The 27730-nt window shown below is 39.5% G+C and overlaps 1 protein-coding gene across 3 annotated transcripts in view; it reads left to right on the top strand.

Moving 5' to 3' along the window:
* LOC117399591 (nucleolar protein 4-like) overlaps nt 1-27730 on the top strand; it is a 95710-nt gene that overhangs the window by 17253 nt on the left and 50727 nt on the right. For all 3 annotated transcript variants that reach the window (XM_033998877.3, XM_033998876.3, XM_033998875.3), the window contains exons 3-6: nt 4635-4746; nt 5103-5215; nt 5550-5682; nt 18747-19012. In XM_033998877.3, the coding sequence (XP_033854768.3) occupies nt 4635-4746; nt 5103-5215; nt 5550-5682; nt 18747-19012 (624 nt within the window). The remainder of the gene's footprint in view (nt 1-4634; nt 4747-5102; nt 5216-5549; nt 5683-18746; nt 19013-27730) is intronic.

Genomic DNA, 27730 nt, shown 5'->3' with positions numbered 1-27730 from the left:
AGAATGCTTTCAAAAATAGACATGTTAATAGTTTATATTTATCAATTAACAAAATGCAAAGTGAGTGAACAGAAGAAAAATCTACATCAAATCAATATTTGGTGTGACCACCCTTTGCCTTCAAAACAGCATCAATTCTTCTAGGTACACTTGCACAAAGTCAGGGATTTTGTAGATGAAAAAGTTATTGCCCCCCTAGTTAATGCAACCCAATTAAAGGGATAATAAGGGTCAGCTGTTTGAGTTAACAACCAGGCCTGATTTGGGCCAGCCCTGCCCAATATAAATCTGACTAACTTTGGCCCTTACCATCAGAGTGAAGTTGTCAGCACACAGGTTCTAGAGGCACATCATGCCACGAACAAAAGAAATTCCTGAAGACCTCCGGAAAAAAGTTGTTGATGCCTATCAGTCTGGAAAGGGTTACAATGCCATTTCTAAGACTTGACTAAGGTCAGTGTTCATGACTCCACCAGAAAGACACTGGGCAAAAACGGGATTCATGGCAGAGTGGCAAGGCGGAAACCATTGCTCACTAAGAGAAAGTGAATGCTCGTCTCAAGTTTGCCAAAAAGCACCTGGTTGATCCTCAAGAGTTCTGGAACAATGTTCTATGGACAGATGAGTCAAAAGTGGAACTTTTTGGCCGACATGGGCCCCGTTATGTCTGGCGAAAACCAAACACTGCATTCCACAGTAAGAACCTCATACCAACGGACAAGCATGGTGGTGGTAGTGTCATGTTTTGGGGATGCTTTGCTGCATCAGGACCTGGACACCTTGCCATCATTGAAGGAACCATGAATTCTGCTCTGTATCAGAGAATTCTACAGGAGAATGTCAGGTCATCCATCTGTGAGCTGAAGCTGAAGCGCAGCTGAGTCATGCAGCAAGACAATGATCTAAAACACACAAGCAAGTCTACATCAGAATGGTTGAAGAACAAGAAATTTTAAGTTTTGGAATGGCCTAGTCAAAGTCCAGACCTAAACCCCATTGAGATGTTGTGGCAGGACCTGAAACGAGCAGTTCATGCTCGAATACCCACAAATGTCACTGAGTTGAAGCAGTTCTGCATGGAGGAGTGGGCCAAAATTCCTCCACGGCGCTGTGAGAGACTAATCAATAACTACAGGAAGCGTTTGGTTGCAGTTATTGCTGCTAAAGGTGGCGTAACCAGTTATTGAGTCTAAGGGGGCGATTATTTTTTCACACGGGGGCATTGGGTGTTGCATAACTTTCTTTAATAAATAAATGAAATATGTATCAAATTTTTGTGTTATTTGTTCACTCAGGGTCCCTTTTATCTAATATTAGGTTTTGGTTGAAGACCCCGAATTACGTCTAAAGGCTAGCATTTTAAAAATGTGAAAGCACAACGCACAGAAATGCGTGCGGTCAGCTGGCTTGCATTCCCTTCCCTTCTCCCCTGCTCCAGCCATGACGTACAACGACCTTCAAACTTGAGTATTTCGACCTAGAGCCACAAACATGCGTGTATTAGTTCGTAGTGCTTTAGGGGCAAAAACGGTGTAATTAACCCTTTCCAGGAATTGGGTAACCCGGTTCCTAGTTAGGGTTGAACTCATCGCCACAAAAGCAAGGAAATGTGGCGTCATGGTTTTTAACCCTAACTCGCCATTCCCACCCCCACACAAGCAACCGCAGACTGCCTTCATCAGGTAAGACATAACATGCAACTCTTTCCAGATGACACAAGAGACATCCATCATCATGGTCGACCGGTGCTGTAGCCATGGATATACATGTACACTTCAACACCGTATCAACTGCTTTTGTGGTGATGAGTTCAATCCCAACTGCTGCATTAATGTAGTTTTTTGCAGTGAATTTCCTTGCTTTTTGAGAAGACTGTTTTTATTTTCATTATAAACTACACCACTTCTGTGGAGGTGTTCCATACATGACTGCTGTATTTTACCACATTTTATTAGACATGTTAATGCAAAGAGTGCAAACTCAGTAATTCTACCAAATAGTAAAACAATGTTGATCGTTTGTATCTATATTGTTTTTGAAATCTATGATGCATAATTGTAAGGTAAGAAATGAAGTGTCTCTTAAGATGGGTTCACACGAGACAACATAAGTGACGCAGTAGCCCTTCATGTCAGTTTAAATAAGTTTTAATGGACAAGACATAAGGTTCATTTCAGACGGTCTCAAAATGCCTCTTATGTTTTGTCCATAAAAACCTCCTTAATGATCTATTAATGAAACATTTATAATACAATTATATGTTTCATTAACAGTAAAACAAAAAAAAATTAAAAAAGGATGAACATGAAATATAAATGTCTTTTTTGTTGTTGTTGTTTTTACAATTGAGAGCAAGGATTAACATGTTGCTCATTCTTCTCTAAAGTTAGAAGTATTTTTAAGTGATTCCATTAATGTGCCAGTTATTGTTATAGAATCACAGTGTTCTTGTATCCTTCTTCAGCTTTATCACAATAAATCATTTTCTGCCTAAGTTCTTCAGATAGCTCTTACTTTTCCCATATTGACTTACTGATAATGACAGCAATCATCCTATGCCTAACCCTTTTATACTCTAAGAATGTTCACCTACAATCCAGCATTTTCTAGACTTTTCTAGAATTAGGTTCTGCATCATCATATTGAAATAAATTTCTAGCATCTTGTAGACAACACTATCATAGCATCAAAGGGTATGAATACTTTTGAATTAGCATCTTTTGCAAAAAAAATGCTGAAATAAATAATTGTAGACATCTATTTCTTGTAACTTTTTCCCCTCATCCACAAAAGCAAAACTTTTGCTTCAAAAGATTTTTCTTAAAATTCTTTGTTTTCGAGAAATTTCTAGAAATGATACATTTCCATTGGGGTATGTAAACTTTTGACTACAACGGTATATATACTAGTGATGGGCACCAAAATCGATATTTTGATATGATATCGATTTCATTCGATATCGAATAATTTCCACATCGCGATGTCGTGGGATTAAAAAAAATAATTTCACGTACGCTCACAGGATTACTTTTTATTGCTAATACTGCTAAAAATACTAATGCAGTATAATTGTCTGTCTTTCTACTTCCCTTTATTGAGGCAAACACCACACTCTAAAGTATTATTTAACCATTTTATTACATTGATTGGCATTTAAATTCAATTGACTGGCAGAAAATGAATTACAAAACATACTACAAAAGAAAGATGCTCGAAACACTAAAATGGTGATTAAAACGCTGCTGTCACTGTTTTCTGACTTTATGAAATTGAAACAAATGATATAAATCAACTTGACGACATAAACTGGATTAATATGCAGCAGTCAGCATGCCACACAGAGAGCTGTACGCCATGAACTTCAAAAACATTTTCTGTTATGTATTTCTGTTATTTATTTATTTATGCTGTATCAGCTATATTTAAACAACATATATAAAGTCATATTTACTATCCAACCTTGCCTCTCATTATTTTGACCGACTCATATTAAATGTGTACTGCAGACTCAGCTCACAGTGGAAAATGAAATGCCCCTCGGGAAGACTATTGTTACCTCCAGAGTGTAATACCTTCAGCCTGTGACCCCCTGTCGGTAACAATAGTCTTCCCTCAGGTCAATAATTTGTATTAATGTCTAAAATGTTTATAGTTTAATTTATCTATGTGTTAGACATAATATAAATAATGAACTGGACTCCCAAGTTGGCAGAGGCTGTTCAGAGACAGGTCTGATGATTAGATTGTACTGCGAGTAGCCAGTGTTAAGAAGGAGACAGTGGAATTAAATGACCCTGTTTTAAATAATTTTCTGGCTGTAAGCAAGGGCAAGTAAGGTAAGCTTGTTCAATCGAGTAAACACGGAACGGGGACCATGCACTTTGCATTCTCCTTTCCTAAGCTATATACCACTGTCAGCTTTATTTGGACCCAGATAGTGCTAGCTAAGTTGAACAGACCCTTTAGTTGCACACATGAATATGCACACTAATTGTGTATTATAGAAAACTAATCTAATCATTCATCAAATCCAGATGGAGTTATTGATTAAATGCTTCCTGCAATCTGTTATTTTATGTGATATATACTGTTTACCTTAGTGTGAAGTAAGTGAGGGAAAACATTCCTGGTAGTGTTATTTTTCAGTTAATGGCAACTGTCCGGCTAATTACTTTGCTATGTTGTAGACAGAGGGATATCAGTTCCTGGTGCAGCAAAGGTGGTAGTATTAATGTAAATCACTTGAGAGGACACAATAAGATCAATTTCCCAACTGTCTTAGATAACAAAATGGTTTCCCTTTAAAGCGTTTCAATTCAGATTAGTAGAGCAATATTTAATGGTGTGTTTTTTCATATTTGTTCCACGAAATTGTGTTTGAAAATAAATACTGCATCAAGCAAATTTGCCAGCGCACTCCGATTAGAAGTGATATGCAGCCAGGCCCTGCTGTAATATTAGATGTTATTGTCAGTCTGAATTATAGACATCAAAAAAATAAACTCTTGGCTTGTGTAGTGTGGTGATGTAAAATAGGGGTTCTCATTAGAAATGGAGTGTTGTGTACAGTATCATGTTCTATTGTGTCCACTGTTCCAGGATAGCAGCAACCAGATTTTTCTGATTTGATTTAGATTTCAGAGACCTATGCCTTCCTGCCACGAGAAGCAGTGACACGGTTTCTAATGAGCTGCTCCGAATGTCAGAAGAGAATGCATTTAAATCCAGAAGGGGCAGAGCATAAAGGTGAGTCTGCTGCTAATTAACATGGAAATGTAATAGGAGTGCATGTTGCACACCTGATTGCTCTTGTATTGTGATTTCTAGTCAACAAAGAACTGAAATTCACAATTTGTTTTTAGAAAATACACTAATATAACAATAGCACTTTCTGTTAAAAGCACAAATGTTTATATGCAAAAAAGAAGAGTTTATGAAGACAAAATGATCCGCTATTTACCAAAAAGTGAGAGAGAGAGAAATACGTAGTAAAGCCTACAAAATGCATAACTTCAACAAAACATAGGTACCATGCAGGCTCATGAATAAACAGTAATTTCCTTTTATGTTTTTACTTTTCAATGTTATTCTTTTTTTTTCAGAAAACGGGAAGCCACCCACTTTGGTGACCAGCATGATTGACTATAACATGCCAATAACAATGGCCTACATGAAACACATGAAGCTCCAGCTACTAAACTCCCAAAACAATGAGGTAAATTATTACGACTACAAGTATTTTTGTGCTGCAATCCAATATTCAGCAGCTAAAGTTTTCAATTAATAATTTGTTGAATAATTGCAGTAAACCATAAAGAAACATGTACATCATGTGTGATGAAACAAAAAAAAAAACAACCGGCATGTGTGATATGCTTGTTTGTCTAAACAGGCTTTCTGTCAACTTCTCTCAGAGACAAAGATTTCTAAGTTGGTACTTTACCATGTTTTTTCAGTTAACGGAAGAACACATGTTCAGTGTGAACACCATGCACTTTCTACACTAAAACAACATTGGAGTATAATTTTGAGACTATTGTGATTTGCAGGAAGACAGTTCTTTGGATAGCGATGAATTTGACATGGGTGACTCCACACGGATGTCAGCAGTGAATTCTGACCTGAGTTCCAACCTTGAAGAGAGAATGAGCAGTCCCCAGAATCTTCACAATCAGCAAGATGGTTAGTTTCCTGCTCTAGTTAACAGCCTATAAGCAACTATAATTTAGGAGAAATACACCAGTTCATTTTACCAAACCTGATTTAAGTGATATAAATCAAGGTCTCTAGTATAGTGAAGTTGTTGGTGTCTCATTTTGTAACATTATTATTATTAAGAGTAGTAAAAGAGTGGCATACACTACACAAGATTATACTTTTCAGTCTGTGTGATTATCTCTTAACAAGCCAAGTGTAGCATATGCTGTTGTTTGACTCGGGTTCTCAGTTGCTTTGGAAAGCTGGAAAGACTCTGCTATAAAACAGATTGCTATGCAAAGAAGGCAAAGATGTTCTTATGAATACTGGGGTAGGGTGCGGGGGAGGTGGAGAGGGTGATTTAAGGATGTGATGATACACTAGCACACATCTAACACTGGCTGGTAGGTTGGACAGGACTGAAAAAGAACACCAGTTAGTACTACAGATTATACCACAAGAGCAGGAGCCCCATGTGAGTAACCTTCACCAAGTACTGAACTTGACAGACTGTAATACACTATCATGCATCAGTTTGGCAGTTGGATTCCTAATTTCCCACATAAAGTATATGACTCCTTCTGAATAATCATTACAGAATTGTTTTCATCGTTCTCTGTGTTCTCAATAACATCCACTCAATAAAGGGAAGTAGAAAGACAGACAACATCTTAAGAAACATAGAGTTAACACCACTGTTTTATAGGCATTATCAAAACAACAGAAACTTTTTTTTAACAGGTATCTGCAACAACTGTGATAATCTCAACACTGAAAAAATGGGGACCGCCCATCTGTCACACTATACTGGGTGAACACGATATCTTCACCAAACTTTATCTTTAGTATACACTCCTAGCCTCTTTTAAAAGTTTCAGAATGCATTTATAACCTTGTGCTTATTACGGAGTGTGACAGGGTGGCTGAGTGGTGACGTCACGGCAGAAGTAGGCACGAAAACAAACTGACACCAATACTGCAGTTCAAAAGAAAGAATCGGCTGTGCCGTTTTTATTCAGCAAAAATAAATAAAATATTTAAACAAAAACACTGGCGCTCACAGAGCAAAATAAAAACAAATCTCAAACACAAAATCAACAATAAATAATAAATAAACCATACAGGTCAGGCTGGGCAGTCGCTGTCACTGTTCCTGTATGTTATAATTTAATTTAGTTTTGTTTTCACACGATCGCTCCGCTCCGCTCTCGCTCTCTCCGCTCCTACAACACCCACCACGAGTGCCGAGAGCTGCAGGCTTTTATTAAGGTGAACCATCTCCCAATTAGCAACAAAATTAATCCCGTAATTAATGTGTTTGTGTTTTTTTTATATTTGGTAGTTTTTCAGCATCATTATAAGGATAGGGGCACAATATTCAATACAGACAAGATTATCCTGTGGCAGATCAATATGCAATTAAGAGTTTTGAAGTACATTTGATATTTGCTCATTAATAATATCCTAATGTATCTTTCCCACTTAACATTGTAGAAATCTCTGTGGTCTTTAGAATGCAGTAGTTGTCATGTGATACTTCAATAAAGGCTAGATCACCAAAGTTTCTATAGAGTTGTAAAAGCCAGGGCCAGGTTATGATTTGTATTTCTTAAAAAATGTACAGTATCATAGTATATCTGGCAGCAATCTTCATCTTTTAAGAAACCATATTATGGAATAGAATATTTCTGAGTAAGGTACGACACTGTGTGCAGTACATTGTACAGTAAATCTTCTGTACGAACAGCTTCATACAAACAGCTTGTCCATTCTGTGCCTTCATGGTTTTCTGGTTTTGGTTATTTGATTCTCTTATCAATCCCCCAACCAGGAAATGATACTGCATTGACTGTATCCTGGAATAAAAGTAATCCTTTTTAAATAAAAATAAATAAAATAAAATAATAGTGAAAAATACTAACTACTGTTCACTTAGATTTCAGAAGTTACAGGGTGATTGTGTGCGGGGAGGCATTTATCTCTTGGCTGTCATATGTTTGCAGTGGAAACTCAATTTTTGTTTGTGGTAGTATAGCCTGTTCTTGCATCACCTGTATACCAGCTACTAGATTTGCAGTAGAAGCTCTTCCTAATTTTGTTAAAAGGTAAGTGTTCAACCTTGAAGGATGGATTTATTAAATATTTTTTTAAGGCTAATCTTTGAATGGTAAAGCCCTTTATTATTATTATTATTATTATTATTATTATTATTATTATTATTATTATTATTATTATTATTATTATTTATTTATTTTTGTATGGTACATTACCATCAATAATCTATCCAGAACAATATTATAACTTCTCATCCCTGCAGGTTTTCTGGCTGAACCCTAACAATTGTTTTATTTCTCGAGACAATTTGCCTATTTGATTTTGATAAATATACATCATTTTTACTTTTTCCTGTTTTTAGCCTTCACCTGTGTTTTCCCATCTCCTCCTCCAGGAGACCCTGGCTTTATCCCACTGGAAGGACTGTGGGGATGTTCTGGTACAGTGACTGTGTGCTGCCCTGATAGCAGCCATTTGGCCAACATATACTGCAGGACACAGGGCAGTTACCATTTACTACTTCCACCTAGCACCTAGCACACAGTTCTGTTAGTGTAAGGACGAACAGCATACATAAAGTATGGGTATCCGTAGCAAGGACAGCTTGAGTTTAAACAGCTGATGTGAAGCCTATAACACATTTTATAATAAATGATGACTTGTCAGTACTGATTTACAACCAGTAAAAAAATATATCAAGAAAATGATTTTGGCAAAGATATTGTAGGAAATAGGCATAACAGCAGGCAGAAAAAGATAAGATAGGTTAGTGCTGTTTCCAGGTACCTAATCACTTCATTTGTTAGCAAATCTGTAATGTGTATTTCAAACTCACTACATCGGTCAGCAGCAGTCGGACCATGTGACCTACAGCACCTGTATCAGGATGCAGCGGCGTGTGTCTGTTGTGTTTTATTTCAAATGCAAGTGATAATGTCAATTAAGCTAATTAAAATATGGATTTGAAAGCATTGGTTAGATCTCCTAGATCCTGTTTTTGCTAGTGATCAAGGGATGCTCATTTCAAATATATGCAGTCAGGCAAGAAAATACTTAAATCCACACTTCCAGTGTTACAGGATTACCAAGAGATTGACAGATTTATTTAAAGTTTAGATACAAAATTATTATTTTTAAGGCATTGTGCTTAAAGTAATGTATTGCCTTCATCAAACCTTTATTGTGATAATAATAATATACAGATCAGACCACTTTTTAATTTCAGATCTTGTCATCTCTTACATTATGCTGAATAACAATTAGTCAATATTTCATTAACTACTGTAAATCTGAAGTTTAATCACATATCCACTCACATATCACATATCCAATTTAATTTAATTGGCCTGAATATTAGTTAATTAATAATTACACATCCATTAACAGACACTTAAACTGAAGTGTTACCAAAAAAAAAAACAACACTTCTGAGTAGGGGGGGTTGCTTTGTCATGAGGACCTAGCTAGAAAAACAATTTTCAAAACTGAAGACTAAATAAAGAACCACATGCTCTAATAATGCCCCCTTGGTTTTGCATTTTCACAAAAGCACAGTAATATGTTCAGCATGTCTGGGAAAATGTGCATGTTATATCTGATCTGCACTATCGTCATTGAAAACAATGTGCAAATGTTAATCATAAATACTACTACGACTACAACTACTACTACTACTACTAATAATAATAATAATAAAATACTGCTCACTGAGGGTCGATTGCAGATTAAAGTTAGTACATTTGTTAATCCCGGTTGCAGCGTACCAGAAGACAAATCACCACAGGTGGATCATCCTCTAAGGCCCTGTCCACACTATGCCTTTAAACCGTATTAGTTGCATTTAAGCCGGCTTAAAAGTGCTAAATACGGTTTGCATCCACACTACGCAGCATTTAATACCGTACTCGAGACCACCTCAGGAGGTAGTCTCGAGTCCGGTTCTAATTTGATCGCATCAGGTAGTGCGGTTTATCAGAAGTGTGGACGCTGTAATACCAAACTACATTTTTTTGTGTATCTTCCAATATCCCAAAATGCTTTGTGGTATGTTTGGCGAAATACTCAAGAGCAGGCGCCTGAAGGACTTGCTATCAGTGTACACTCCGCACTAGGTATTCATTTTTATGCTTCAAAAAATCTGTCAGGACATCTCTGTTAAACAAGTGGGGAAAATAACAAAAACACAACGCTAAATTAGACGACTGCAAAAATGAAATGCGAGTTAAAAGTAGGATCGGGGATGAACAAATTACGTAATGTGTCAGCTCTGTTTGAAATAAAATTAAGAGGACCAGAATTAGGCTCAGGCAAGATATGAAGGTAAAAACAAAGATTGTTTTGTAATTAACAGCTTTTTCTGAGTTTAATTATAAAACAGAATCAGCTCAATTTGTTTAAAGGGACTTCATCTGATTAAAAATAAAACCTGAAAACTTCAAGCCCTACTTGTGTGTGTGTGTTCGGATTTACTTTTTCCACAATACTTGTTATATTTCTTTTTAGCAATATGGGCCGCTGTTAATATGGGGCATAACACATTATTTTAAAATTAAGTGCATGGTGGGATACTATCGTATTAATTTCCACGGTTCGTTGCGCTGCTGGGAATTGTCCCGAGATCGGTTATGTAGTATGGACAGGGCCTTAATCGGACTAAACAAGATCCTGATTGCAGCGTACCAAATCAGGTGTGAGATAATCCTGTTTAGGAGGACTAACGTAGGCCCTGTCCACACTACATAACTGATCTCGAGAACCGTACTCGAAACCGTTCTAATTAATCCAGCTCAAAGCGCCCATACTGAAGTACCGTTTCATGTTGAGTCGGGCTTAATGCGTCCACACACTATTAGAATAGTTCGGTTACAATTCCTAGCAGCGCCACGAACCGTGGAAATTAATACGATAGTATCCCACTATGCACTGTATTTTATTTTAAAATAATATGTTATGCACAATATCCCCATATTAACAGAGGTCCATATTGCATAAATGAAATATAACAAGTATTGTGGAAAAAGTAAATCCGAACACACACACACACAAGTAGGGCTTGAAGTTTTCAGGTTTTATTTTTAATGAGGTGAAGTCCCTTTAAATAAATTGAGCTGATTCTGTTTTATAATTAAACTCAGAAAAAGTTTGTTTTTACCTTCATATCTTGCCTGAGCCTAATTCTGGTCCTCTTAATTTTATTTCAAACAGAGCTGACACATTACGTAATTTGTTCATCCCCGATCCTACTTTTAACTTGCATTTCATTTTTGCAGTCGTCTAATTTAACGTTGTGTTTTTGTTATTTTCCCCACTTGTTTAACAGAGATGTCCTGACATATTTTATGAAGCATAAAAATGAATACCTAGTGCGGAGTGTACACTGATAGCAAGTCCTTCAGGTGCCTGCTCTTGAGTATTTCGCCAAACATACCACAAAGCATTTTGGGATATTGGAGGATACACAAAAAAATGTAGTTTGGTATTACAGCGTCCACACTTCTGATAAACCGCACTACCTGATGCGATCTAATTAGAACCGGACTCAAGACTACCTCCTGAGGTGGTCTCGAGTCAGGTTCTCGAGTACGGTATTAAATGCTGCGTAGTGTGGACGCAAACCGTATTTAGCACTTTTAAGCCGGCTTAAATGCAACTAATACGGTTTAAAGGCATAGTGTGGACAGGGCCTTAGTACTATGAAGTATAAGACTAACTTAGTACGCTTGCTCGTCCTACGTTTGTACATCACATTTTAACACGAAGACAGTGAAATGTCTCTGAAATGACGTCTAAAAACTAGTGAACCTTTTTGAAGCATTTGGTTCAGTAAGGTTTGCTCGCCAAGTCACAGAACTATACTTAACAAAAGTGACAATTGCACTATTTAATGAAAAAATGTACCGTAGTATATTGTTGATACACTATATTAAACAATAGTTCATTTTCTTAGGTAGACAGCGAATGTATATGGTAGTTTAAATAAACTACTATAGCAATGTGGCACCCTTTTCCTTTTTGTCTAATTTCTTATGGTTGAGGAACAAAGTGTTCGGAAGAGATTACTTTCTTTTTTTTCATAAAAATATTGTAAAAACTTTAATAAAGTGCTGAACAATAAGATCCTGTGTATTTAAATAATAAAAGCAATAGGCTACCGGCAAGTTAAAATGCAAGTGTGATCCGTGTGCGGAATGTGCATAAAAAGACTGGGCTACAATCATATTAGGAATATGGGTGAACTTTTGCTTAAATGTGTTTGCCTGAATCACACCTAATGTAATAAAAACGATTTTATCAGTAATATATTTATTATTTGCTTTTTTCATATTTCTGACTTTTTTGCCGGTTCAATATCTTCAGTGTAGTTTTTTTTAATCAAATGCCAGCAACGATACGTAAATGTCCGAGTTTGTCTTTACACTTTAAATTGTGAATTTCCACCTGCATTTGTAATGGCTTATTATGGGTTAGTCCTCATTATCGGTTTAAATTGTTCCACGTGTTCAGGTCGACCCTTAATGTCTGAATTCTGAAAATAAATATATAAATAAAGCAATGGTTGTGAAATTGCATTCCAGACTGGAATGGTATAGCAGGTTTTTGCTACAGTGCTAATTGAAGATGAAAAGCAGAAGCTCTTTGAGCCAAAAAAAAAAAAAAAAAAATGTTGTAAACATTTTGTACATCTTTAAGAGTGAATAGAAAAATAACTACTTTAAATTACACCAGGGTAATATATTTAAAATATTAGAACATATTAGCTTGGAATCAGCTACTCTATTTTTACCATTACTTTACCTTGCTAAACCATACTTGGCTATGTTTTACCAGGTTGTTTGGCTGAGCTGTACCATGATTTATATTAGACAATTCTTTAACACACCCTTTCCTTTATATCCTGCCAACACTCATTTTAGAGGAAATTGATGTGAGACATGATTTAAGTACACGGCATGTTATATTCATATCTAAAAAGGAGACTGGCTAGCATTGCTGAAGGAGGCATTAAGCCAGACAGTTGTGGCTTAGCTTTTCTTGTCAACTGACAATTCCATACATTTATAGAAAGCAGAATGATATAAAATTTTATGAATGAATCACACAATAGCTGGTTATACAGTTGGCATACCACAATTTTGGGAATGTCTTGCTTCTATAAGGACAAAAAGCTCTCAATTATTTTAACCTCTGCCCTTGATTATTTGTTTTAAGTATTATTTCAGCAAACCACATATGCGTATACTTTGTTTTACACTTTGATATTGTAGAGACACATAGTAATACAGGTTACCACATGCACATTGTTATCTTGGGAAAATGCGGAAATTGATAATAAAAATCTATACAGAGATCAAAGGATTCAATTATCCTTGCTCAAAAATGTGTACAGGTTCCAAGTGGAGTTTACTTTTTTTTTTTTATATACAATTCAGCCAACAAATAAGAGTATGTAAGTGGGCCTTATTCCTTATTTTACCAACACAGAAAATGGACAGCTCCACTAAAACCCATAAACAAGCACTTGCTTTCGAAAACCTTTCAGCGGATTTAAAAATGTGCTCTTGTGTATATGAAATAAGAGGGATAGTAATGATAGAACAGATAACCATTCATAGCAGCAAGTGCAGCATGATTGTTAGCAGTCTAATTTTCTTCCAAATCGAGCTAGAAGTCCACACCAGCTTCTGGGTTGGGGTGTGGAGGGGTGTGTGTGTGTGTGTGGGGGGGGGGTATAATTCTGTGTGTGTGTGTGTGGGGGGTATATAATTCTGTGTGTGTGTGTGTGGGGGGGGGTGTATATAATTCTGTGTGTGTGGGGGTGTGTGTGTATATAATTCTGTGTATGTGGGGGGGAGGGGTATATAATTCTGTGTGTGTGTGGGGGGGTGTATATAATTCTGTGTATGTGTGGGGGAGGGGTATATAATTCTGTGTGTGTGTGGGGGGGGTGTATATAATTCTGTGTGTGTGTGTGGGGGGTGTATATAATTCTGTGTGTGTGTGGGGGAGGGGTATATAATTCTGTGTGTGTGTGTGGGGGTGTATATAATTCTGTGTGTGTGGGTGTGTGTGTGTGTGTGTGTATATAATTCTGTGTGTGTGTGGGGGGGGTATATAATTCTGTGTGTGTGTGTGTGGGGGGGTATAGGTGTATATAATTCCATGTCTGTGTGTATGTGTGGGGGGGGGGTATATAATTCTCTGTGTGTGTGTTCGGGGGGGGGGGGGGGGTATATAATTATGTGTGTGGGGGGGGGGGGGGTATATAAAGTGACAGTGACTCTGGCTGCTTGCCTGTTAAGAGGGTAGATAAATCTCAGTTGGTGAAAAAAAAAAAAAACATCACCATGGAGACTAGAGCTACAGTAGGCATTTGGTCCTGTAGTTCCTGCTTGAGGGCAGAGAGGCAATGGCAGCATTATAAACCGATGGGAAAAATCAGTATTTAAAATGCTGCTAAGCCTTGCTGGCTGCTGATCGGTATGGGATTGATAGCAGCTCCAGTAAAACTCTTGGTACCACATACTTGACATTAGGATGTACAGTGGTAATCAGATCATAGGAAAGATAAATGTCTTGCTAAAAGGATTTTCATTTCTTTCAGTTCTACATCATCATAGTTAATCCAAACTTGGTGTGATATATTGCAATCTTAGGTTCGATTGGTAGTTCATTTCAAAACAGCTTTATCTGTGCAGATCAGAAGGCTTAGTTTGTGTTGGTTGGTTGTTCTTGTTGTCATTACAGCCTTGAAAAAAAAACTGAATTGCTGAAGAAATTTGTAAGAACGTTTAAGGACTAACACCTTTGCGATAGCACTTGAGAGAGAGAGAGAGAGAGAGAGAGAGACAGAGAGAGAGAGAGAGAGAGAGAGAGAGAGAGAGAGAGAGAGAGAGAGAGAGAGAGAGAGAGAGAGAAGAGAGAACTCAGGATACAAGCAGCCTCATTAGCTGATACTGTAATCCTGAACCTTATTCTTTAACAGTAACATCCCTCTGGCAAAACACAACACTCTTGCCCATCTGTAAATTTGTCTGAGAATTTAATCATAGAGGAAGGAGCCCATCACCCTGGAGGAAGGCTGAGTACATGGTTCACTGTCGTTTCGGCGGCTCATCTCAGTAGTGCCTCTGCCAGAATGTGCTCTGTTGCCATAGTAACCCCATCCCTACTTCATATATGGAAGATTAGCTCTTACTGTGCAACGGGGAGAATTTAAGGGAAGTCAGGCTAATCCCTGGGTGCAGTGCGAAAGAAAGGTTGGACCTCGCCTGAGGGATGCTGTAGCTGCAGTGATAGAATTGGCCAGCCGCAGACATTGGTATTTAACTTGAAGAGTGGAATTCACAATAAATGTCAGCTCCTCTGGACTGGAATATTGAATGACTTTTTTTCTTCTCTTCTGAAGCCTGTCCCATTCCAGCCGAATCTGCAGAGCAACAGTGGAGTGGAGGGTGTGTGAGGAATAGCAATATCTTTTATAGAAGATTTTTTACAAATACAAATGAATATGAAAAAAAAATTGGCATACTGGAACCCCCCCTTCTTTTTTTCAAACTTCCTAAGGTCCATCTTACCTGTGGAATCATACTCTGATAACTTGTTCAGAACCAAAATGGCAGCCTTTGTTGTTATCCCTGCTGCTGTGATCTTGTTTGATGTCAGCTTAAAGACTGAGCAACATTTTTGCTTGCTCTTCTTTTTATCCTTGTTTCAACGTGTGTAAGTGCTCAATGGCTTCTCCAAAGTGGTTATGTTATTACAGCTTTATTCTTGGACTGACAAAGTAATGCACCACCAGTGAATCATTCCAGTATAGGGTTGTGTTTGCCAACATAAACACTGTAGTTGGTTTTAATCTATATTGCTTTCCAATGCCCTTAACACCACTCAAAGCCTCTGGAACAATGATGGCAAATCTAGCCAGAAATGTTTTCAGAGGTCTAAGGTTATCTGCTCTCATTACAGTTAAATGATAGATACAAATAACACACACTATTTCTATCCCCTTTGTCCACTGTGTTTTGCCCCAAAGGGACCTAAGAAAAAGTGTTGTATAATAATGTTAATTCCTGATGAACAGGTATTGTGTGGAATTCCTTTTTCCAGGTGTTTTATGGCTGACAGGGAGAATTGGAATTTGAACTTGTGACTTGCTGAAGTATAGTTATAAAGCATGCTAGTGTGTTGTTCCTGTCACACCACAGCTGTGGTGAGATCCACCAGCTTTCGGTTTGAACAGATTGGTTACTGCTGATTTCTTATTCCAATATGATATCTGAAGTCAGAGATGTAAGCACTGTCCAAGGTGCTTTCTTCTGTGGCATTGCTACACAGATGTTGTTTCCCTTGACTTGTCTGGTCTCAAACCTTCAACCATTTGCACTGCAACCCACTGCTCTAACCTCTGAGATACAGTCACATTTAAACAAAAAACAAACAAACAAAAAAAACCCCATAAGAAATATTTAATATAGAAAATACATTTGAAATGTCTCTAATCAATTGAAGGAGATATTTCCATGGATGCGCTGTTTCATTATATTTTGTCAGGTACTGTGCTGGTATTATATTTGCCAAATAAATCAGACAGTGTCAACATCGAATTCTTACATAATTACAATTATACAAAGTAATTCCAGGATTGCCTCATCATTCACTATTTTATTTACAATACTATCAACGCTACTAATTAGTGGCTAGTGCCATCTGTCTCTGAGTCTAATGATATACATTAAAGCTTCTACTGATTTTATACTTTATTACAAAGTATGTACTAAAATTCCATATTAAAATGATCCCTGTTTCATTTGACATTTTCCAGCCAGCTAAAGGAAACAGCAATTGCAATTCTTTGTTAAAAAAAATCCTGTCACAACACTTTAACCCCAGAAGCAGCAGAGCAGCCCTGAAAGCACCACCAGAGCTGAAAAGGTGTTTCTGAGATGCATCTAGTAGTGTATATTTACCTTTAGTAATCTATCTTATAGTTATGTTTTTTATCCCCCAATTTATATAGATTAAAACAGCACAACATTAAAGCAATTCTGGTAGATTACAGGGCATGAATCGGCGTGTGTTTACTTATTGTTATGTTACCTATAATTTTACAATAACAACGATCAATATAATAAAGCTTTGTAAATCAATCTGTTCCATACATACTGTTGACACTCCCCAGTCTTTTGTATTATTGAAATTTTCTTAGAATAACGAAAATAATTACAAGAACCAGGGGAAGTACTAAAGATTAAAGAATCTTTGCAGATGACTGTGGATATGAATGCTTCTGATACACAAATACACTTTTTATATATTTTTTTGGAGTAAAAGTTGAAATAACAGTTTAAATAAGTTTGAGTAAAAGTTGAAATATCAGAAGCATTCAGTTTGTCAGCACACCAGTTATTTGTTGTGAAGTAAGATGCCTGTGCTATGTGAACAGTGTGGTCTGTTTGGAGGATGTAGTCTATTAGATTTATAATGCCAGTGTATCAGTGGACACTCCCATTCTCCGTAGAATAAATAATGCTGTGTTAGTCTGGCATGCTGGCACTTTGTGTTCTGTTAGCAATCCACAATTACTTATAGAAGTGGCATAATAATAATATCACTTTTTGGTATTGCACAAAAGTACTCCACTAGAGTGTTTTGTGGTTAAAGAACTGCGCACATCAAGGAGCATCACAGACCACGGCTCCATTAAGTGAACACCCTATAAGTAAGATATTCTTTCTGTGTATAGAATAAATACCTGTCTCATTTTGTTTTATCAGTGTGTATATATATTTTTTGTATTCAGCCGATGAAGGACTTGTAGTCCGAAATGTCCTGATAATTGATTTGTAATCAATTATTCTACCTTTTTAAGTACCTGAAATATCCTTTTCTTTTTTCTTTTTTCTTATTTTATATATATATATACACACTTGTCATTTTTTCTTGTAGTTGTTTTGGAAGCTGCTGAAACCTGAGGACAAAACATATGAATACATAAATCCACCGATCAAGGTTCCTGCTTTTGCACTCTTTGCTGCATTACTGCTTGTTACAGTTTATCTCCTGTTTATGTTCTGCTGTCTTTCCTCATGTCACTGTTGCTCTGACATCCTCTGTGCTGGAACTTGATTTATAAAAGAAATAACCAGCTGTCTAGTTTCCTGGAGAAATGGACTGGTCGTCCATTCCTCAACAACTGACCCTGTGTTCACCAGAGTCTTCCCTTCTGAGTCAGATCCTTGTGAAACATCAGTAATCTGAATGGCAGAAGCTCCTGACAATCAAGTGCCTATTACCAGCACCCTATCGATGTTTTCCCCATTGTGACTAAAACTGACTGGCAACAAAGAGGTTAAGGATAGGTGATTTATATATTACAGAACAGATTACAAATGAATGAGTTACGTGACGGGTAGAACATGTACCCCCAGGAAGGCATTATGGCAGGTGGAATTTTTTTGTGGAATTTTCTGCCAACTTTGTATTTTTGTGGAAAACCAATATTTTAAAGGTTTGGGGTATTAATAGGCATTGGATACACTTTTCAGCCCAAGATCTCTACAATAACACGATGCTAACCGTTAATGATCTGATAAATAAAATAAAAAAACTGTGTAAAAGTAGTAAATAAACCTTTCTGTTATTTTTTGTAATCCAGCACCAGTGTTTGTGTCAAAACATGAAAACCGCAACACAAAGCAGCGACTTTGTAGCCAATGTGAATTTGCTCCATTGTGTTTTTCCATGGTCAAGGTTAACTTAGAAGATTTGAGATTAAAACTTCTCTCTCATTGTTATCACACAACAAATTAGAAAGAAAGCAGTACAGAATGTTAAACCTTTTTTTTTATTATTATTTCAGGCCTTGGGGGAGGGGGGGGGGGGGGCAAGCTTGCAAAGACTAGATAGATTGCCTAAGGCCAGAAAGAGTTATGCTTTGTTGGAAAATTAAAAGTTTGGACACAGCAGTGATAAAACCCCTTTCTTTTCATGAACAGATGATTCTGCAGCCGACAGTATAAATGGAAATGAAACGGTGGCATACAGCTCCAGTGTTACTAGAGGGAGCCACTGCAGAGAGATGGTGGACGTCAACAGCAGCTGCACAGCAACACCAGAGCAGAACGAGCAGCCCCTGAACCTCAGTGACAGCCCCCCGGTGACTGAGTGTCACTCAGAGAACCACAGCACCAATGGGAGGATTAAATACAAAAGCTTCCTGCTGCCAGATATCAAAACGGACCCCAAGGAAAACGAGAGTAAGGTAAAGACTCTTTGTACTGTTTCAGGTAGTACTCGAGCCAACTCACCTTTAGTTAAGAACCTCCACCTCCTCCACCTACTGCCTACTGTGCCTAATTAACTACTGAATGAGTTTAACCAGACATCATCCAGTGCCACAACTGAAGTGCAGTCCTACCTAGAATACAGTGTTAGTGGCTTTATATCGTGGTGATTCACACGTTTCCATACTACCTTATATTTCCTCTCTTGCTGAGGGGGAGAGCAACACTGGAAGCCCTCTTTGAGAGATGGTTGCTATGATGAGTGGGTATTGCAATGACACTGTACAGTACACTGTAGGTGTTGGCTTACAGTGCCCTCCTATTACCAATGGTGTTAGTAACCTGTTGACTATTGCATACCTTCATTTTTTCTTTTTGCCAGTAATTCCTCACATAGAAAAAGAAAATTACATTAAATGTTGCTTCATTAAACATTTTACAGGCTTCTAATTGGAAGCTCAGATGTTTTAATAGAGTTCAACTCTGTATTTTTCATGGCTTCAGCATTGAGTTTGGTTTATAGGTGTACAGATAGCACTGAAGCAATGGATATACTGTAACAAAAACAAAGGGCCTCATTCACTAAACGGCGGTAAATGACCAGAATTACCGCGTGGCAGGGGGAAGCCACACCGCGTGCAAAAATGAAGCAGCAGTCGTTGTATTCACTAAGCTAATTACATGCACAAATAAAGCGAGCTAAATGATTTATTTGCAAGTTGTCACATCACGCAGAATTATGCATGAGGTTTACACAGACTTTATTATAGTATATAAGGACGCTCAAAAGAAAAGGTAAGTACGGTTCTGAGTTTGCCATAATGAGCGAGGGGGGTGGGGGGGCTCGCTTGACCCAAAGACTCACAGCATCCTGAAAGACAGTTAAAGTGCAGAAAGTAATTGTTAATGGAAATTTATGTTTAACTCTGCAAATGAAATACATATTTGTTTGTTCAACTTGATCTCCCTCTGATTTATTTTGTAATATTAATCAAAAGTTAGGGAAGCACTTGCTCAGTCAATTAAAACTTCACTATATACATCTTAAAAAGTGTTTGGCAAAACGTCACTTTTTTAATGTTAAAAAAGTGATGTTGTTTGATTGCTTGTATTTATGACTGCACCTCAACTCTCACTCTGTACATTAATTTATTGGACCTTTACAGTTTCCATAATTTTCTTGTGTTTGTTTTATATTTTAAAGTTATTTTAAGAATAGCCTACTTAAATATCACATGTACATGGCGACTATATAAATAGATCAACAAAGCTGAAATTATTGCCTATACACTTGCCTCATAATCTTCATATATCTCAGAATGTCTGAGGGTGTACGAGTACATTGTAACATTGGAACTTGAGTCGCTATTGAAACAATCTTTAAAAATAACCTTGAATGACATATTCAGCAACATTTTGAGTTTTGTAAATCTTTAAAACGTATGTTGACACATTAATTACAATGACTGTAATTCCCATAGCCTATTTTGCTTCCTTTAATTAATATTAAACACGGGAAAAATGTTAACTGCAAACCTGAAATGACAAAACCAACCCTTTTGTGTTTTTCTTTATACACACTTGTACATTTCTAGTAGTATGTAGAAATTATTTTTTATGAAGTTTTAAAACCACAGATACCGTCAAATTATTAGTAAATGATATAACATCATATATGCCACTGGAGCCTATCAACCTAAAAAAAATAAAAATAATAATAAAAAAAACATATGACTAAGCATACATCTAAACAGCTAGTGTTTCTCCCTCTGTTACATTGTCTATTATTACAAAGGCAGAAACACAGTTGAAATCAATGCTGTAAAGCTCTGTGTGATGTACAAAACACAGTTGCCTTGATCATCAGTGGCCTCGTCGCATACAACTCAAACAGATCAGAATCGTTCATTTTGTTATTTAAATATTCTTTGTGTGCTGCAGGGAGATACACTTTAGGGAGAAAATCTTTCATGAGTGTGTCACTGTTAGGCACGGCTCCACAATTCAGGATTTTACTTCATTAAAAAACCTCTTAATATTTCATTGACCAGCCGTTGTATCAGTATGCTCGCTGCACTAAAGGCTTCCACTAATTCAAACGTGTTGACATTACATGCTTCTCCACTTTCTGTGCTCTTTTTAAACAATCCTGTGTTTGTGACCTGCTTGTTCGGTAATTGTTTAGCCTGAACTTCAAGTTTGATTTTCTTGTTTTTGTGTACTGCGCTGTCAAGATTCTTGTCAATAGTACCTTATCTTAGATGATCCAAAGACACATTACAAGTTGAGCCAAACAGAATCCCACCATCTGCATGAAACATCCCCTTGTTTGTAGCTCTGAACGTGATCTTCTGTTGAAATGAATTTAGCTTTTTTTTATTTGTCAGCTGTCTGCAGTTATGTTAATCATACACTGCAAGCTAATAAAGCAACAATATCTAAACAACCATTTAAAACATCCCGCCTCTGACTCACATGTTACCTCATTGTGGTCCACTATGAAAGGCGCTGTATAATATAAAGATTGATTGATTGATTGATAGCATGCTCTGTGCTCAATCTGTATCCAGTTATTCCTCCACTGCACACAGCCCTAGTAATGTCTGCCTGGTCCGAAATACTCTCTCCCTGACTCTTCTTCTCGCTCTCCTGTGCAGCTCTTCTGCTGGTTCTGTGACACGGCCTGGTTTCAATAATCGGTACTTTTAACACACTCTGAGGCACCTAGTAAAGTCAGTGCCCTTAAGTGAATATGGTTTGCATATAAAATACCTACCTCGTGGTATTTTGTGACGTGATTTGCATACATTTCCACACATCAACATTATTCATTTTATTATAATGACTCGAACGCAGTACTTTTTCTACATGCTAGGATGCCTGCCACTGGTTAGTGAATACAGCAGGTGTACAAAGCATGCAGTAAAGAGGCTCACTGCGTGCAAAACACATTACTGCTGTTTACTGAATGAGGCCCAAAGTATCCCTAAACTGGCCTTAATACAGCTTCATTTGAAAAAGCAATATGCAGTAGCTGAGACGCATCACTATAGCCTTAAAATAAGTTTTGAGTTATTTTTATATTCATGTAATTGTTTTTACTCTATGCACCTCTTCAAGTTTTATTTTAAGCAATGCCAATTGTAATTAAACTTGACTGGTTTTATGGTACTGTCACAAAGACGGCCAGAGTGGGTGGCGTCAGACCAGAAACAGGAACACAAACGACAGAGAGATGGGGTTTTGGTGAGGCTGAACGCGTGATCGCGTTCAGCATTTAATAAACAGAACAGAAAATAAAAGGTTGGAACAGACAAAAACACGGGACACGGCACTACACGCCAAAATAAAGAGACAAACAAAACGACTAAACACTTAACAAACGGTGCACGGAGACAAACAAACACGGTGAGTACAAAACACTTATAATTATGATTTAACACTATTTGGTTTCTCCTCTCTCTCTCACCCGTTCTCCTCTTCCGAACACCCAACAACCACTGAGTGAAAATGTGCATCTATATATACTGTTGTGCTGGGATTCAATTACTAATTAATTATTCACTTGAATCCCAGCACGTGAATTAATTACGTGAAACCCCGTGTTCACATATTATATTTTAAATGCACGTGCGTGATGTGCAATCCCGTGCCTAAATACAAATATACACTTTTTAAATACACGTGAAACACAGACCCGTTTATATCCCGTGTACCAATGACTATACACCAACATTAACACACGCACGCATACATACAACACAGATCACACAAATGCACACAGGGGCGGGGCACTTTGCCACATATACCCCCCCTTGTGCGCAGCACACATGGCCTCAACGGCCACCTCCCCCCTTAAAAACCCAGCAGTCCAGGACAAAGTCTCGGGCTGGGAAGGGAGGCTTCAGTGGGCCCATGGCTGGCCATGCTGTCAGCACCCCTGCCAGTAGTGGCACGGCTGACAGCCTGTTGGTCCCGTCCTGCAGCGAAAAAGCTGCGGGGGCAGGTGGTCCCCCGACCTCCCCCTTCTTCGTAGCCGGCAGCTCCCTCCTGTGGGGCTCCGGCCACAAGAACTCCTGCAGCGAAACTGCTGCAGGGGAAAGTGGTCTCCAGACCTCGTCCCCCTTCGTGGCCGGCAGCTCCCCTTTCTGGGGCTCCGGCCACCGTACTCCCTGCGGAGGTACGGGCAGCAGAGGCAGCTCCTGCTCCTCTGCTCCGGGCGGTGGCGGAGGCAGAGGCAGCTCCAGCTCCTCTGCTCCTGGCGGTGGTGGAGGCAGAGGCAGCTCCAGCTCCTCTGCTCCTTGCGGTGGTGGTGGCGGAGGCAGAGGCAGCTCCTGCTCCTCTGCTCCTTGCGGTGGTGGTGGCGGAGGCAGAGGCAGCTCCTGCTCCTCTGCTCCTGGAGGTGGTGGAGGCAGAGGCAGCTCCTGCTCCTCTGCTCCTGGAGGTGGTGGAGGCAGAGGCAGCTCCTGCTCCTCTGCTCCTGGAGGTGGTGGAGGCAGAGGCAGCTCCAGCTCCTCTGCTCCTGGCGGTGCTGGCTCCCTCTGCTGTGGCGGCTGGGCATGTGCGCGCCGTGCTGCCTTCAGCAGCATAGCGAGAGGCTGCTGGGGGACACCAGCATCCTGCCCTTCTCCCCCCCAAAAATTTTCAGGGGGTTGAGCCTGTAACCCCTCCCCTTCCGGCTCTTGGGGCTGAACCAGCAGGCATTTTCCCTCTGCTGGTGGCTTGGGTCCCAGGGCTGTGGAAGCCCCGACTTGCCTCCCTTTGGGCTGTGGACGCACCGACTCCTCCCTTTTGGGCTGTGGACGCACCGACTCCTCCCTTTTGGGCTGTGGACGCACCGACTCCTCCCTTTTGGGCTGTGGACGCACCGACTCCCCCCTCTTGGGCTGTGGACGTTCGGGCTCCCCCCACTCAGGCGTAGGACGTTCGGGCTCCTCCCACTCAGGCGTAGGACGTTCGGGCTCCTCCCACTCAGGCGTAGGACGTTCGGGCTCCTCCCACTCAGGCGTAGGACGTTCGGGCTCCTCCCACTCAGGCGTAGGACGCTCGGGCTCCTCCCACTCGGGCTGTGGACGCTCAGGCTCCTCCCACTCGGGCTGTGGACGCTCAGGCTCCTCCCGCTTGGGCTGTGGACGCTCAGGCTCCTCCCCATAACTGCGGAAGGGACAGTGGGCGAACAGGTGATCCTGGTCGCAGAGGAGGCACCCCGACGATGGCTTGTTACATCGCCGTGGATGTCTGGCCCTTAGGCGGCACTCCTCCTCCCTGTCCTTCACCTCTTTATCTGTCTCCCGCTTGGGCTGTGGAGGCAAAACCAGCAGGCATTCACCCTCTGCTGGTGGAGATGGGGACAGCAGGTACTCACCCTCTGCTGGTGGAGATGGGGACAGCAGGTACTCACCCTCTGCTGGTGGAGATGGGGACAGCAGGTACTCACCCTCTGCTGGTGGAGATGGGGACAGCAGGTACTCCTCTGCTGGTGGTCCTGCTACCTGGGCTGCTGTTCCATTTATGGTTGCCTCCAGGTAGCTGAGGACAAACTCCACACCTTCCTCCAAGGTGGTTGGGGTGTGTTCCTCCTGATATGCCTCCCATCTCTCACTGTCCATCATCCACAGGGCCCGGACGACTATGGGCAGAGACTGGGCCTCCAGCCCAGCATTTTCTAGGAACCAGTCCCGCAGTTTGATGGCGTCCTCTGCCATTATATATAATTTTTTTTTTTTTTTTTTTTTTTAAACAAAACCCCTCCTGGTCTGACGCTTGGAGGCGCGGCTATCCCACGATGACACCACGTGTCACAAAGACGGCCAGAGTGGGTGGCGTCAGACCAGAAACAGGAACACAAACGACAGAGAGATGGGGTTTTGGTGAGGCTGAACGCGTGATCGCGTTCAGCATTTAATAAACAGAACAGAAAATAAAAGGTTGGAACAGACAAAAACACGGGACACGGCACTACACGCCAAAATAAAGAGACAAACAAAACGACTAAACACTTAACAAACGGTGCACGGAGACAAACAAACACGGTGAGTACAAAACACTTATAATTATGATTTAACACTATTTAGTTTCTCCTCTCTCTCTCACCCGTTCTCCTCTTCCGAACACCCAACAACCACTGAGTGAAAATGTGCATCTATATATACTGTTGTGCTGGGATTCAATTACTAATTAATTATTCACTTGAATCCCAGCACGTGAATTAATTACGTGAAACCCCGTGTTCACATATTATATTTTAAATGCACGTGCGTGATGTGCAATCCCGTGCCTAAATACAAATATACACTTTTTAAATACACGTGAAACACAGACCCGTTTATATCCCGTGTACCAATGACTATACACCAACATTAACACACGCACGCATACATACAACACAGATCACACAAATGCACACAGGGGCGGGGCACTTTGCCACAGGTACATAATACAGTAGCACCCTCAAAGTTCCTCTTGAATTTCCAGTATGTAAACCTATGACATAGGATTTAACTCATATGGTAAAAAATTATTTCAAATACATATTCCATCTAATCCTATTAAATAGATATGAACCAAAACAAACTCCCCTTGTTATACATTGGTTGTAAAAATTCCCCAAAAAGTCTTAGAAAAAAAAAAGTTTTTAAAAAGGCAGTGGCTTGTATTCTGTTCTGGATTATAAGACAGAACAATGAGGCATACAGTACTGGCTAAATGGACAAGGCATGGTTGTCTATGGATAAATGGTGTTACAATCTTTTTTCCCAGCATGGGGTAAGCCTTGAGGGGGGAATGTATTGGGAGCTGCAGATGATTGCTGTTATGAGTGCTTTTTGATGGTTTTCTTATGGACCCCTAGCATTGATGGGCAAATTGGATGAGTAAATGAAATGAGAAACAGCAGCCCCATCCCCTCTACACTCCCCAGCTGCATGCATTAATGGCTAGTGAATAATCATGGGCACATCCTACAGTAATGAGAACATAACAATGTGGCCAGCTTTTGGATGGGTGTTCTATTTTGATTTTCAGTGTTTAAATGGTTGAATCGCCCTGCTACTGTAAATAGTGTGTGTGGGAATGTAAGATTGGCAGGGATCACAGGTGTAGTCATTCCCCAATTAGGTAATTATTGCTAATTGGGGAGTGGCCACATGTATAAAGTAGAGCAAAAACAGACCAAAGCCATCACAAAGCCCGCCTCTGGAGCAGGACACTTTTAAGATGGCTGGACTAGGGCTGGACCTTGGACCGCTGTGTTTACACTACAAAAAAAAAACCTAAGCCACCTAAGCTAGTGTAAACGGGGTAAAAGTAAAACAGTAATTTCACATTCACACTAGACACTGGTTATAAAAATATCTGCAGGTACAGCTAAAGATAAGACTCAATAAATAAGTTATACAAGAAGATTCATCAGCTGATGTAAAGGTTGGTGTGCTGCTGGGGTGCACTCCTCAGGGGGGCAGGCCAGTACCAGCCTTCTCCTCTGTGTGCCATTGATTCTCCTCGCCTTCACAGAATAGATGGTTTAGGTGGGCTCAGTGATGCAGACTAGGCTGAGTAAGCAATGGAAAACTACACACATACAACCTGATGGTTTTAGCGCATTCAAAGGGCATGAAAAGCAAATGTTTCAAATATTGGTAACACTTTATATTAAGGTGGTGCTTATTAATGTTTTATAAATGCATAATAACTATGTTATAGAGCAGTCATACTCAAATGGCGGACTGCGGTCCGTGTCCGGACCCAGCAAAGGGTCAATACGGACCGAACAGCACCGAACTTAACGATATCGAAGTCAATAAATTAATGATCGACCGGGTGCTGTTTCCCAAGTGCAACGCAGCCTCTCTCTGTCTCTAGCAGTGGTGAAGCAACACCAGCCTGGGGCCGCGTCTTATCCAATCGCAATCCATATGCAAATATCTTCGACAGTGAAAGACGGTGTTGGGACTGGGAGCAAGCAGCAGGCAGACACACACGGAAATACATCCATCGGTAGACAGTGTGAATGTGAGGATGGCTTGTTCAAAGAAAAGTTGATAGCGAAAATTGCATATTCAAAGACGAGTGGACAGACAAGTATGCATTCATTCTCCCCGCAACAAGTTCAAAACCAATGTGCCTGATATGCTCAGAGTCCGTAGCACTCGTGAAAAGTACCAATGTAAAGCGCCACTATGACATGAAACACAGTCATTTCAAGCAAACGTATCCCCAAAACACAGAGATGAGAACGAGAAAAGTTCTCCCAGTCTGACTTTTACAGGCAGTAGCTGCTCAGGTTGCTAAACTACAGTCTGCCTGGTGTCACTTGCAGCAGTGTCATCTGGGATGAATGAACTCAATAGCATCACGGTTTTAGACATGTTTTATTTTTGTATTTTTAGACACTATTAAAATGTCATTTTTACATGTCTGTAAAGTTCCTTCTTCAACGGTAATTGTATAAATTAAATAACAAGACCAGAAGTGTGTTTTTAAAACTGCTCTGGTTGTAAGCTGAGGTCAGAACCATAGTGTTCAGTTGTCATGTGTGCTCTGTTCCTAACCAGAAGTCTAGTCATTCCAAACTGTAGTTCTGACATTGCGGGTGAATTGGCATTTTGCATAATAAATTCATTAATTCATTCTTTGTGTTACAGTAATGCTACTGTAATAATAGATACAAATAATAAATAAACTATCAACCAACTCTG

This window comes from Acipenser ruthenus, chromosome 4 (genome assembly GCF_902713425.1).
Source record: "Acipenser ruthenus chromosome 4, fAciRut3.2 maternal haplotype, whole genome shotgun sequence".
Taxonomy (NCBI): Eukaryota; Metazoa; Chordata; class Actinopteri; order Acipenseriformes; family Acipenseridae; genus Acipenser; species Acipenser ruthenus.
Note: the sequence above shows the minus strand (reverse complement) of the source record. Positions and strands in the feature narration are given on the sequence as shown.